General features: G+C 54.6%; 1 protein-coding gene across 1 annotated transcript in view; it reads right to left on the bottom strand.

Annotated features, from left to right (window-relative positions):
• The window catches only part of CELF4 (CUGBP Elav-like family member 4), a 305,722-nt gene that overhangs the window by 13,125 nt on the left and 278,447 nt on the right, over positions 1–14,150 (bottom strand). Inside the window, exons 8-11 of the mRNA XM_046670818.1 lie at positions 13,909–14,058; positions 10,042–10,104; positions 8,365–8,448; positions 3,198–3,281 (exon numbers count right to left, since the gene is read on the bottom strand). Of these exons, the coding sequence (XP_046526774.1) occupies positions 3,198–3,281; positions 8,365–8,448; positions 10,042–10,104; positions 13,909–14,058 (381 nt within the window). The remainder of the gene's footprint in view (positions 1–3,197; positions 3,282–8,364; positions 8,449–10,041; positions 10,105–13,908; positions 14,059–14,150) is intronic.

Genomic DNA, 14,150 nt, shown 5'->3' with positions numbered 1-14,150 from the left:
TTGCAGGAAACAAATGTGAGCAAAGCAGGGAGGAGACGGGAGAAAGAGAAAAGGGGCTGGAGGTGCTGCCTATGGGAAGGTGTGAAGGGAGGGAGAGTCACCAAGGGAGGAGCGTCACTAAGGTCCTGGAGGGAAGAAGCCCAGCCTTCGTGGAAGAGTTTAGTGTCTCCAGAAGCCAGGGGTTTAGGAAGGATTCAGGCTCAAGGGAATTTTTCTCCTCCAACTAGTTTTGTTAACTGGCTAGCAGTCGGGGCAGGGAGCGTCTCCCCCGCTGACTGGGGACCCCAGGGCCAGGACTCTGGGCACCATCTCCCATGTTTAGGTTTCCAGGGCTGTCTTCCTTCTCCCAGAGCCCCCTCCTGCATCCTTCCACCTCCGAGAAAGTTCCTGCCTCCAGGACCACGGCAAGATGCACGAGTAGGAGGCCCTCCCCATGTCCCTCCAGCCCTTCCAACCAACGTAGGAACGATTCGTGCTGCACGTTCGCTCACGAAGGCCTCTGGAAGATTCTGGTTATGCTTATAAAGAGCGAGTGGGGCCTTTGAGGGGTTCACTTCAATATAGGACCATTTTGTGGCAAAAATGGTCCTTCCTTTTGGGAATAAAGGAGGCTCTGGTCAGTCCTGAGGGTCCACTCCGGCCAAGCCTGTCACATACACCATCTCATGTAGCCCTCACAGCATCCCTGAGGGATGACTGCCCAAGTCCCCCATTCACAACTGAGGACAGTGAGGCTCAGAGAGTTAAAAGCCTTGCCCATGAGTGAGTGTTGAGTTCCTTTGCACAGGAAGGCCTCTGGGAGAGTTGCAGAAGGCTCCGCTGCCAGAGGGAGTGAGAGAACCCAGGAGGCATAAGGAGGAACCACTGGGCCGGGCCAGCATGGCAGGAGCACGTCCTTTTTCAACCTGGTGGATGTTTAGTGCTAGAAGTTTGTTTGGGAAGAGAGGAAAGAGCCAGAGTAGAGGTATACAGAGGATGATTTCCAGAAAAAGCAGGGAAAAAAATCTTGGTCCTGGGGAACTTAAATGGGCTAATGGCAAGGGTAGCATTTGGGGCAGACTCTAAGGAAATGCCTTTGAAAAGCTGAGCTGCTCCCAAGCTAGGGAACTAGGGACAGCACGAATGCATGGAGGGTATGGCTAGAGACCAGACCAAGCCTGCTCTAGCCCAGGTGCTCAGCGCATTCTGGGCTCTTAGCAATTTTCCTCTGATTTCTGTAACATCTGAGGCTTACTTAAAGAGCAGGTGCAACATCCTTTCCAGTTTGTTGTTTTCACATATGTAACTGTAGTTCACCAGGAGAAATACCAAACAGTGGAGGGTGTAACCCTGTCTTTTCCTTTGCCTTGTTTTGCCACAGCCAAAGAGAAATGCGCTGCTGGCAACTCTATGCCACTGAAGTAGCACACATTTCCTGTGGCAGCTGCCAGAGGGAGAGGGACAGTGGTGCAAAGGTCTTGACTGCTTTGGGGAACATGCTCTAGAACCTTAAGCCCTTCATGGTTCTGGAAAGTTGGTCTCCAAACTGGAATCTCCTTAACATGTGTTGCCTGATGCTTCTACACTCTTGTCTCTTCTCCCCTCCACCACCCTCAGGCTGTGTCCTGCATTCCCTGGCCAATGAAGGCTCCTACTCTATCCTCACAGCCCCAGAATCTGGGGGTCAACCTCGGAGATCCTGAGCTTCTGGCAGACTCAGCTCTGGTTCTATGTGAGGCTCTCTGGGGACTGGACTCCTCAATCCTGGGGAATCATGAGGACCTCTGGCCCCAGAAGGAAGTGCTGACAGAGACAGAAGAGGATGTAGGAGAGGCTAAGGAAGAGTGGAGGGGGGAGGTGTGGGGATGAGGTGGGGTTCCAGGAGGTCTGAAGCAAATCAAAGCAGAGAATGCCCCACTAAATTGGAATTTCCAAAAAACAAAGAATACTTTTTTTAGTATAAGTATATCCCAAATATTACATTGGCCTATTGCATGTGACATTTGGGATATACTTATACTAAAAATGCATCCATTGTTTATCTGAAGTTCAAATTTAACTGGGCGTCCTATATTTCCTCTGAAATTATACTCCTAGATCCTCCCACATCCTCCCTCTCCCATCTAAGACCCAGCCACCAGGGAAATTTCCTGAAAGCTGTATCTTTGTTCTATTATTCTCAGCTCAAGCACCTCCCACCATCTTCCACTGCCTACCATATCACATGAAACATGCTCATCTGAAGTCAAAGCCCTCCCCAGCACAGACCCTCCCTTACAGGTGGCGTCCCCTGAACTCTCCTTTCTCGCCAGAGCCTCCTGCTTCCTCTCTCACTGTCCCTTGACTCCTCATCCAGCCCCATGCTCTGGTCTATTCTATTCTCCCCACCTGGAACTCCCTCCCCTTCCCTTATTTACATCCACCTGCCTTTCTCATTACACTATTACTTGGTGCCTCGCACATTTCACTGCTGTTAAGTAGGGTGATTTTCATCTACACTCAGACCTGAGGCTTCCTGAGGGCAGGGACTATTTTCCTCCTCCTGACTCCTCAACAATGCAGCTCTGGTGGCCTGTGGGGGGGGTGGGTGGAAGAAGGAGGGGTCATTGGATGGTAGGAGGGGAGCAAAGAGCAGGGTAGACCAAGAAGGGGGGCGGGGGCAGGACAGAGAGGTGGACAGAGGAGGCCAAGGGGTGGGCAGGGTAGGGGCCTCAGCTGGACAGACCCCCCTCACCCCAAGGATCATGCTCAGCTTTCACCCGGGGGCCACTTTGATGAGAGAGGAGAGGGCTGCTGGGATAACGGGTGTTGCTAGGCTCTGCTCTCTGCCCCTCCTCCCACCCCTGCCCAAGGAGGCTGTTTCCCCTTCTCCCCTCGGTGGGAATTGGACTTTTTGGCTGGAAGGGGAACCTATCTCCTGGACTGGGAGAGGGAAATGGGGAGCTGGGTGGGGGTAGGCAGAAAAAGCCTAGAAGCCAAAAGAACAGTAGTAGAGAGAAGAGGGGTGAGAGATGGAGACTGGAGGCTGGGCCACAGGGAGCACCTGCAGGGGGAGGGGCGATGTGAAGGAGCAGGTTAAACGCAGTTGGACACCGGTAAATTGGTGCGAGCACCACCCTGTCCTAGGTGAAGCTAGTTGGTTTGTTATCTTTACCCACCAAAGCATTTACTTTGGTTAGTCGCCCGATCCACAAACACTTTCGAGGAGATGACATTACCGAAAGGGAGGAACATCTGCATCAGCTCAGCGTCCCCAAACTCCTGGGGCAGATGGTAGATGAACAGGTTACAGCCCTCGGGCCCTGCGGTGAGGGGAGGGGGTGGGGCGGGGGAGGAGGGATGGCAGGGTGGGGGAAGAGAGAGACAGAGGAGAGGTGAGCGAGTTAGGCAGCGGCAGCAGGGAGGGGTGGGGGCGAGGTTAGGAGGGAGGGTCTCATCCAAGATCCAAAGGCGGCCACAAAATAGTGGGGGCTGCTGAGGCCCCAGTCTGAGCTCTGGACTCTGCTCTGCCCTTGGGGAAGTCACTGAACCTCTCTGTGCCTCAGTCACCTTTTCTGCAAAAGGGATTAGTAACAGGGTGCCTGGCAACTCTGGGGCTCCACGGGCGGAGTTGATGAGTGATGGGGGGAACTTGCCGAGGCCTGATCAGTCGTGGAAATGAGATGCTAAGGAGAGGCAGGGCTGGGGAGACCCAGGAGGGCCTGCTGGGCCTCCCTCCTGCCCAGCCCCGGCTCAGCGGAGGTCAGAGGGAAGTGCCCTGGGGCAGCAGGCCTGTGCTGTTGGGGCCAGGTGACAAGCTTCACTTCACCTCTTGCAGGCAGGCCCCACCTGGGATTCTGGGGCCCGGAATCTCCATGGGGTGGTGGGTTTGGCCCAGGCTCCTCCCTGGCCTGCAGCCACTCCTTCCCATCTGGTCCCCATGGCCCCACTCCCCCCTGCCCCGGAACCTTAAACTCAGCCCTGGTCTTGAAGGCAGAAACCAAGATTTATCCTGCCTCCTCCAGTGGGCTAGGTGCGCAGGAGGGGCTTCAACAAGGCTTCGCAATTAGCCAGGGTACCTGAGAACCTTATTACATGAAAGACTCCCCATTGGACTAAACAGTGACAGCCCTGCCACTTCTATGCATGAACAACATGTCAGGCTGTTCTAAGCACTTTATATGTACGTTAATTTACTTAATCCTCACAACAGACCTATGAGGCAAATACTATCGTCATCCCCACCTCACAGATGAGGAAACTGAGGTTCAGAGAGGTTAGGTCACCTGCCAAAAGTCACACAGCTAGTAGAGGGCAGAGCCGGGCTATGAACCCAGGCCTTCTGCCTCCATTGTCTGTGCTCTCCTTTCTCCTTAACTGTCTATCATAAATCTCAGTGCCCCGGAAACCCTGAACACCGTTGAGGCCTTTAGACGTCTGAAATTTCCAGAAGCTGAAAGGATTACATTTTTCTTTTTAAATGACCAAAATCTCAATTTTAACTCTTTGGAATGGAATCTCTCTAAAATGCTCCATCTATTTCCTGCCGTGTTAAACAGAGTAAACCACATGTAATTTAACTTTTTAAAGCGTGGTCATTTCACTGATCGTTTCCAACCTATGGAGGACACGCAGAGGCAACAGCAGCATTTGCTAGAGCTGTGTAAGAACTGAGGTTCTGATCACAGGCTGGTGCAAATCAAGCAGGAGCTTAAAAGTGGAGGCCGTAAGGCACCCATATGGGCTGCTATGTGGCTGTCACGGCCAGAACCAACTGTTAGGTTCTCTGCCAGATAACCCAGTTCTGGAACAAAGAGCTCCCTCTGGAGTTTCTGTCCGTCTTCCTCTCTTCTCCCCTCCAGCTCTCCTCCTTTCTCCCTCCCTCCTTCTATCTCCACCCGCTTGAGGTACACAGCGATAGATCACCAGAGCTGCCCTCTGAGCCGCTCATCCCCTCGGTCATCTGCCCACCCCCAGCCTCTGGCCTCCCCTCCCTGGTCTGCTGTCTCCCAGGCAAACTGCCAGCTGACGGCACATTCAGGACCGGCGCAAAGCGTGCTCCCTCACCCACTTCCAGGGGTGCCCAGAGCTGGATCCTCCAAGCTCTGGTGGCCCTCCCTTCACCCTGACCCCTCCAACCATGCCACGTTCTCACTGGTTCATGCCCAGTGAATGTGTCCATTGATGGTCCCAGCTAGATGTGAGTCGCCTTGGGGCAGGAACCAGCTTCAAGGCCTCATGTAAGCCACACCTTCTCCAGGACTCCCACCCAGATACTCCCCACACCCTCTCCCTTACGGTGTTCCCTGAGCTCATACTCCATACTCTGTGGTCTGAGGCTCTTTCTCCTTTATGTCTGAGAGCTTTTCTCTCCAATCAGATGGGGCGCTCTTCAGGGGCACAGGCATTTGCCTTCTCTAGTCTTCCTGCCCCACCCCACAACAAGCACGTGCCTTCCCTCTTCCTCCCATCCTCATTCTTCCCGGCTTCCCTGACCGCTCCACCCCATGCTGACCCCTGACTTGAACTTGGGGCCCTTACTCCAAGTTCAAGTTCTGCAAGTTGTTTTGTGTGGATGTTATATCTGTTCTTAAAAAGACAAGGAGCCTTCGAGGGCAGGGCCTGTAGGCTCAGTCCCATCAGCATGGTCTGTGGCTGAGCCCCACAGGGACGGCTTTCCTAGCCCCAGCCTAGCCCCTGCCCCTCACCCCTCAACAGTGAGCCTACACCTTGTCTTGCTCCAGCTACCCTGACCACTCACTGTGTTCCTTCGTTCACAGATTACAGAGCATCCAGATGGTATGACCGGGAGGACCTAGGAGAACCATCTGGTCCAACCCAGCCTTCTGAGAAATGGTGACACAGAGCTCCAGAGACAGAAGGCAACCACCCTGGCCACACAGCAGCCCCTGGCAGAGTAACCTCAGCCCAGCTGTGGGGCAGACAGGCTCTGGGGATTCAGGCATCTGATGGTTTTCAGGCTTAACTCAAAGACAAGGAGCTGGAAGGAGGGCCCTCCCCAGCAACCAGCATGTCCTGGTATTTCAATGGCCTGGCACGGGGGAGGTGAGCGTGATGGAAAGAGGCCAACCACAGGCATGGCTGGAGGAACACAGCCTTCTTTCTCGTGCATGCCTCATGCAACACTGTGGACATGGCTTTGGTCTGGTTCCAACCCACCTTCAACCTGTCTCCCCGTCTCCCCCTGTCCCCAGGCTCACCTCATACTTGGCAGCACCCATGCCTTTGCACCTGCTGTTCTCCCTGCCTCGAATGCCTGTCTCCCCCTCTCTATATGCTGAAGACCTCATCCTTCAGAGCCCCCGAAACCTTCCCCAGCAACCCCATTCCCAGCACCATGAGCTTGCCCTTGTATAGAGAGTGGTTCTGAACACATCCAGGTTCATGCCCCCGCTCCCCATGCTCTGCTCCCCAACAGTGGCTCATCCTGTGCACCACATTTAAGGAGAATGGAGACAACAGTAGGAGATCCCTCCTCCTGAGGGAGGCTGGAGTGGAGACTGGCCACAGAGGGTCTGGCCTAGGGAGCAGGGCACAGGGGTAGGGGGAGCTGAAGCTGCTCAGAGATGGGGAGAAAGTATGAGAAGGAGTTCAAAGCTAGACACCTGGGGTGGGGCCGAGTGTGAGTGGGGGGCGGGGCAAGGAACAGATGGAGGACCTGAGTTTAAGACCAGGTAGGAGCTGTTGTGTGTGTTGGTCACAGCAGCAATGACCTGCAGCTGTGCATGTGCATAGCAGGGTTTAGAGACCCTGGAGCCCACAGCCCAGAGTGATGCAGGGTGCTGACTACAGGGTGAGGGTGAGTCAGCCTGAAGCCAGGGGGTGGTGACAACAGGAGTAGGGCCTTTAGGCACAGCTCTCTATTCTGGGCCCAGGACTGGCCACACTGGGACTCCAGGACTCCACCCCTTGCGGCTCTGATCTGACTCAAGTGGCGCTGGAAGGCTTGGCCTGGGGAGCAGAAGGCAGGGGCAGGGCAGGTTCCAGTGAGGGCACCCTCTGGTGGCAGCAGGGCTGATGGACCACCCTCACCCCATTTTCACCCATGGTGTGTCCAGATGTCACTCAGAGCTCAGCAGGGCATGAGTGCAGAGTGTGGGCAGGGGGCCCCAATGTGTACCCCTCTGGGCTCCTGTAGCTTGGCTCTCCTGGGCAAGAGGAGATCTGATGATGCAGATCTCAGGAGCTGCCCAGTGCTTGTAAACTGGGGAGGTACGTCTCAGGTACAACTTTGGAGAGGATGACAATTTAGTGAAGGAAGGGTTGTGTGCACAGCGAGAAATCCAGAGGCAACTGCTGGAGTTTGGAAGGCAGACTAGAGCTAGTTCGACCTTCACACCCCTCTAGGGAATAACCACCACTGTCCTCATCTTACGGAAGAGGCTGAGAGGGGAGGAGGTGGCTGAGCTGGGAGTCAGACACAGATGGGTTTGCTTCAAAGCCCAGACCTTCAGCTGTCCAGGCACTGGGGCCTGTTCAGAGCCTGTCTAACCAAAGGGATTTGGACTAGCAGACCTTCAGGGCTCCTTCCAGGACTAATCCACATTCCATGGCTCCAGACGGTCTGCTGCAGCTAAAGCCAACCATTTGGAGACCGCTGGAACCTCCTGACCAGGCAGGCTACTGCGGCAGATGGGGTGGCCTCACTGGCAGGGTGACCCTTTCCATGGGGGTGGGGAGGACAGGACCGTGTTCCTGGCCCTTCAAACTGAGCTCTCTCAGGCCCACAGAGTCCCCAAGGGTGGACTTGTTTAAGTAGCTCCTGTGGGTCTCTAGGCTCTGGGATGGGAAGACATTGAGGGTCTGTTCGAAGTCCCCGCCTCCTGAGCCCCACTGGCCTTGCCTGCCCTGCCCTGTTCACACCAGGGCCTCTGGATGTGGCTTTCCAGGATGCCCTCCTTCCATGAGGCCTGTACTGGGGCTCTCCCATCCCCTTACCTGCCATGGAGTCCTGCCCTGGGAGCTCCAGCTGTCTCTCCTGGTCACCCAGAGGGTACAACTTCTGTCCACAATGAAATGGTCCCCCCACTGCCCTCCCTCCCCCAGCCACAAGGATTCCCACTTCTCCCCTTCCTCTCCACTGGCCAAATCCTGCCCATGAATGAGGGGGGAGTCTTGGGTTCCTGGACCCCACTTCCTCTAGGGCCCCACCTTCCTGATCTCCCACCACTCAGGTGCACAGAGCTGCCCACGAGAAGCATCCCTTGGTCCTTGGACAGGAGAGTGCCACATCTCACAACCCTGCAGACCTCTATCACCCTCCATACAACACACAAACGTGGTCACCTTTCCAACAAAACACCCAGCCAAAGGCCCAGGTGAACGGCCTCTTTGGGGAGAGAAGGGGGTGGGGCGGGGCCCAGGAGGCCCGCCTTGCAGACTCACCTTCTCTCTGTTGCTGGGGGATCATTGGAGGTGGCTGAGGAAAGGCCTGGCTTATCTGACCATAGGCAGCAGGGTAGGCGGCTGCTGGAGGACCAGAGAGAAGAGGCAAGAGCAAGAGACGGTGACAGTGACATGGAGAGAAACAGGGTAAGAGGCAGGAAGAAAGAGAGAAATTTCAGTGTTGAGCAGCAAAAGCAGACTAGCCAAAAATTGCATTTCAGCTCAGCCACTTACAACAAAGCCAGCTTTTAGGAGTAATGAAGGAGAAGCGGCCCAGGGAAGATTAGAGGGCTGTGTATGTGTGTGTGCGTGTGGGTGCACACATGCACGCATGGGGAGAGGCGAGTTTAATTTGAAACAATGGAAAACCCACATGTGTGGATAATATACAATAAAGATAATCAAAAGCATCAGAATGCCATGGACAAGATCACTCCACACCACCTGGAAGCCACAAGAAGGTTTCCCCCTTCTCTGAGCCACGCCAACTCTGGTTGACATGCCCTCACTCCCACTCAGACGATGCCTGTGTGGGAGGTGGGGAGCCACCCTAGGTGTGAGGTTGGCCTCTGGGATCCTGCCAGGGGGTGGTCCCCAGGACAGATCTGGACAAAGCTGATGCTTCCTGTATGTAATTGGAAAGGGTCAGAGGTAGGACAGGAATAGGCAGCCCCCTCCTTAGCCTGGTTTGGCTACCAAAGCGGCAGGACCTGAGGTCAGAGCTTAGGGGAGCCCAGGAGGTGAGAGAGAGAGTTTCCCCTGGGTTCCAGATGGGAGAGTCCAGCTTCACCTGGGTCCCCAAGTTGTCAAGCAGCCCCATCGCTTTCAGGGCAGACATTGCTGGCTCTTCTAAACACACTGAGGAGGGACCTGACCGAGCCAGAGAGCAGAACACTAGCTGGGATGGGATGATTATAGGTGTGTGTAGTGTGTGCGTGTGTGTGTTGCCCAGCCTACGAGTGGGAGAGAGACAAGCATAACTGACAGCTTGCCTTAGGCTTCCTAAAGTGGCTCATCACCTTCCCACTCAGTGACTCCAGGCCATCTGCTCGCCCTGGGTCTCTCTTCTTGCCTCTCCTTTTTTCTACCTCTTTTTTCTATCCTCCCTTGTCCCCAGTCATCCTCACTTGAGCCTCACTCCTGCTACCTGTGTATGGCTGGGGGGGTGGTGATGGTGGAAAGTGCTTCCCTTCCAGGTCTCTCCTGCCCTCAAACCCAGGCATTTATGCTTCCTGGGCCAGTGACTGTGCACTGTGATGGGCAGCACCCTAGCTCTGGCCCCACCCCCAGTGCTGTGATGTGGCTTGGGGGTCCTGGACAAACCGGCCCTGGCAATACCATGGGGAAGGGAAATCTGGCCTCAAAGATGAGTAACTGCCCAATGAGGTCAAAGCTTCAGCCTAGCTCACCAGCTCGTCTGAAGTTCTGACCACCCACCACAGTAAGGCCACCCTGCCATGATGGGAAAACTCTCCCTGAATGCTGGGGTGCTGCACAGAGAGAGGCAGCCCGAACAGGGGTCTCCACCAATATAGCCCTCCCTCCTTCCACCGCAGCTCCCTGCCATTCCCTCCCTCCTCCGCCCTCCCACACAGTGCTGGGCCCAGGCCTGGGGTGGGGCGTGGGGAGATGCACGCAGCTGGGGGAGAGCCACGGGGACGTGCGGATACTAACGACCTGCATACTGCTGCACTCCGGCGTAGGCCTGCTGCAGGGGGTCCGCGGCGGTGGGGCTCTGCGCTGCAGGGGAACCAAGGGGACAGAGGTCAGCCACATCCACCCAAACCAGCTCCTCCCTAACCATGCCCATGGAGATGACATTGTGGCTTCATCACCCCTCCCAGCCATTGTAGTGTTTGCCCGGGGACAGAACATCTGAAGCAGGAACCCTGAGCGCCTGGACCCTGCTGGGGTTCCCCCTTCCCCAGCCCAGGGCCCTTAGTAGGGGAGAAGGTTGCCTACTCTGGCTGAGGGATGCAGGCTGCAGTCGGCCTAGGGTGAGGTGGGATGGGCGGTTCATGCAGAAGGCAGTGAAGGGTTTGGAAGAAGATGCCAGAGGAGGGCTTGACCGTGAGGGCCTTGGTGGGGAGATACATGAGGGACTCGGCCTGGAGAAGGGCTATGGGAAATCAGGCAAGGGGGCTAGAGGCTGTCAGGAGGGTGGTCTCATCCTCACTTATCTCCAGCAGAAGTCAGAGGCAGTCCCAGCTGGGGTGAAAAAAGGGCAAGGGAGGCCTCACCTGTCACTCTGTCTCCTGGGCCAGCCATGCCTGCTTAAACAGAGGGACCTCTCCTTTATTCTTAGGGATTTTGCACAGGGCATGGAGCCATGGCTGAGACACTCTCAGCAGGGACTGGCCACACAAATGAGGTCTGCCCCACGGACACTGAAGAACCAGAAGAACAAGGACCTTCCTTCCACCTGATCTCATGACTCTGGGATGTCTACTGCCTGGTGTGGGGAGAGGACCCTTGGACTGATACTTTGGCAAGAAACTTGGGGCAACTGGACTGGAGAAAAGCCTTGGTTGATTTCTGTGGCCTTTGTTGTCTCTGCAGAAGCTGTGGGCAAAAGCCAGGAGCATGGACCCATGGTGGGCACTATCCATGGTGACCAAAGCCAGTCATGCTGACATGGGAGTGGGCTGGCCTTGGAGGCTCAGGGAGGTGGGTGGAGACAGATCCAGCCTCAGTATGTTTGGGGCAGACTCAATAACACAGAGAGGCAGGAAGAAAACCATCTGAGCTTATGTGCCTGGTGACCCAGGCCAGCCACGTTAACTGGCAGTGCCAGGCTTTGGGGCCTGTAGACCAGGAAGAATTCTCAAACTTCCCTTCTGAGCTCTTCCCTGAATCTCTCAGTCAAATTCCATTAGAACAATAGCACTTGGGCCTCAGGGGAGCCAAGGGAAAATCCTAGGGCAGAGGTCCTGAGAGACAATGTGGACGGCAGCAGGGGAGCTGGGCAGCTGAAGATGGGTCAGGATGCAGACCTCTTTCTGCCTGGGGCTGCCCCAGAACATAAGCCTATCCCTATATGTCCCCCATGGTGGAGCCTGGGGCTCCCAGTGCTGAGGTAGTTGTGGTGCTTGGAGGGGTGATCTCCTCGTCCCTCCTGCTCCCTCTGCCTGACTCCCCTTGCCAGCCTCAGCTCTCTGGAGGGAGAGCCATGTCTAGCTTGTCCTCTTGGTCTTCCTAGCTGCTTGCCCACATAGTGCCTTTATCCCGATTAGAAAAAGGTGTCTCTTCTTCTGGGCACACAGTTTGGTGCCCTGTGCAAAATATAACCTGCACAACTTCCATGACAGCCCCCCAGTGCAATGCCATGATCATAGCAAGGACTCAGCAAATACTGCGACATAAGGAATGAATGAATGGTCCTTCAGGGGTGTGATGTGGCAGTAAAGGCCACACTGTGTGCTTCCACCCTGATCTCGAGGAAGATAGGAGAACAGAGAAGCTACCTTGGGCTAGGAAGTGGAGAAAAGCATTTCTAAAGCCCCTCTCTAATTCTCTGCTTAATGACCTCATTAGTAACTGCCAAAGAGTGAACATTTTGAAGGATCTCGTTCATTACAGCGGCTCCAAACTCCGCATTTAAAGACGGTAAATTAATTTTTTTAATGTACTACTTTTCTCCTCTCCTTCCCTCCATCCCTCCCTCCTGCTCTGGCAGGGAATTGTTTATGGGATGTGGCAGATTGTTACAAATGGGGGAGAGAAACATTTCCAAATTCCATGAGGGAAACAGCTCACAGATGCTGGTGGAGGTGGGGAAGGAGCAGGTTTGTCAAAATCCAGAGATCCAGATGGGCTTGTGGGCAGGGAGGAGGGGGGAAATGAAACCACCCAGATGTGGTGGCAACTGTATCTCCCAGCCCATGAACCTGAGGGAGGAGGAGCCCAGGAAGCTGAGAGTGGTGGGATCTCTCCCACCTCCAGCTTGCCAAGCCCCTCCCCTGCCTCCCTTGCCAGCCTGGAGTCTTCATCCTTAAACAACGCTCCAGATCCTCCATGCCCTGCCACTTCACTCTCTAGGCTTCTCTGGTCTCTTCTCTAGGCACTGAGGGGTGAGTTTCAGGATAAGCACTGGGATGGGATCAAGGACAACTCCTAGTTCAAAGTCAGGAAATTCTCCTCTATTACCCTCTAGCACAGTGACCTTGTACTCTGCTGCTGGTGGAACTTTTATATTCTCTGGATGTCTGGGTCTTACTCCAGACACTGAAATCAGAATCTCTTGGCTTTTGTGGTTTTACAAAGCCACACGTTGGATTCTGATGCACAACCAGCGTAGGGAGCACAACTTTGCCCCCAGCCCTGCCTGCTGATCTACCCCAGCCTGACCTCCTCTGCCCTACTTGAGCCAACCTCATTACCACCTCCTGCCCCTGTCAGGCAGGCCCCTCCTGCCTCTGGGCTTCCAGGACAGTTACTCCACATTGTTCATCCTCACCTCTCCAATTCCTACCCATCTGTTAAAGTCCAATCTGAGCCTCCTCCTCAGGGAAGCTCTGTGGGCTTCTTCAGCTTACAGAACTCTCCCTTTATTTGAATCCTTTAGCATCTCAAATCGGCAAACATTGACTCTTGATCAGACTCATTCTGCTTTATGGTCTCAACATTCTGTCAATGTGTACTGTGTTCCTGACTGGACTTTGACCTCCCAGGTGATGAGCCCATGTCCTGCCCTCCTTCTTGGGCCCCCCTTTCATCTAGCACAGACTGGACACTTACTAGTACTTATGGGACTCCATAACCTTGTCATCTGCCCTCCAGGAAGGAGGTCAGCACTCTTTACATCTCTATTACACTGCCCCTTGCTCGTCTACTCTAGGGCTTTTGCCCCTTGTTAGTCTGCTCTAATGTCAGTCCTTCCTCAGGACCAGAGAGAGGAGCTGCTTCAAGCCAACTGGACACTCTCACCACAGGAGAACTACTAAGTATAAGAGGAACAAAATTAATCAGGAACAGCCCTCCTGGATCTTCTTTGCGCCGGAATTCAGGAAAGTAGGACCCAGGAGCTGTCCGAGGTTCTGACCCGCTGTCCAAAGTGCTGACCAGGGTTCTGTGTGTACCAAGGGACTGAACTGGTATGTATTAGCCAGAATGCCAATCTATATACCTCCCCTTCTTTCCCCAAAGAGTCTTTTCATACTTAACACTAAATATGATTATTCTTTTAGTTTCTATGCTTTCACTTATAATGGGTCAAATTCACTCTCAATTAATTTCCAGTCACTAGCCTCTCTACCTGGTTGTACACTGCACCTATTCTCTTTTCTCCCCTGAGGGAGCCCTAGGAATGGAGTTCTTTCTCACCTGTCAGACTGACACCTGCCCAAGTATGGGAATTTGGTTTCTTCTCTCCCACCAGGGGCTCTTGGGAGGGCAGGAGGCTGGCTCTCCATGATCACATTTGGGGTCCCACCAAGGACAAACAGAGGGCAGGAGCCACACGTTCCCTATTTTAACAGCAAGGGCAGGGACAGAATGGATAAGAAGTGTGCTGCATGGGAAGAAAAGGATATCAGATGTGCTTACCTGGGTAGGGGTGGATGCCATTGGCAAACACAGCTTCCGCAGCAGGTTGCCCATTGGCCTGTGGGGGGAGGCCGGTGAAGCCGTTCACCCCAATGGGGGAAGGGATGCTAGGCACAGCTGGTGCAGTGATGCCCGGAGGGGTGCTGCCACCTGGTTCCAGAAGTGGGGAGGGATCGAAGAGGAGGGAAGGCATGCAGAACAAAGGTGAGGAAGGCCAACTCATGGAGCTCCAACCACTGGCT

The sequence above is a fragment of the Equus quagga genome, chromosome 9 (assembly GCF_021613505.1).
Source record: "Equus quagga isolate Etosha38 chromosome 9, UCLA_HA_Equagga_1.0, whole genome shotgun sequence".
NCBI lineage: Eukaryota > Metazoa > Chordata > Mammalia > Perissodactyla > Equidae > Equus > Equus quagga.
This window is presented reverse-complemented; position numbering and strand designations above follow the sequence as displayed.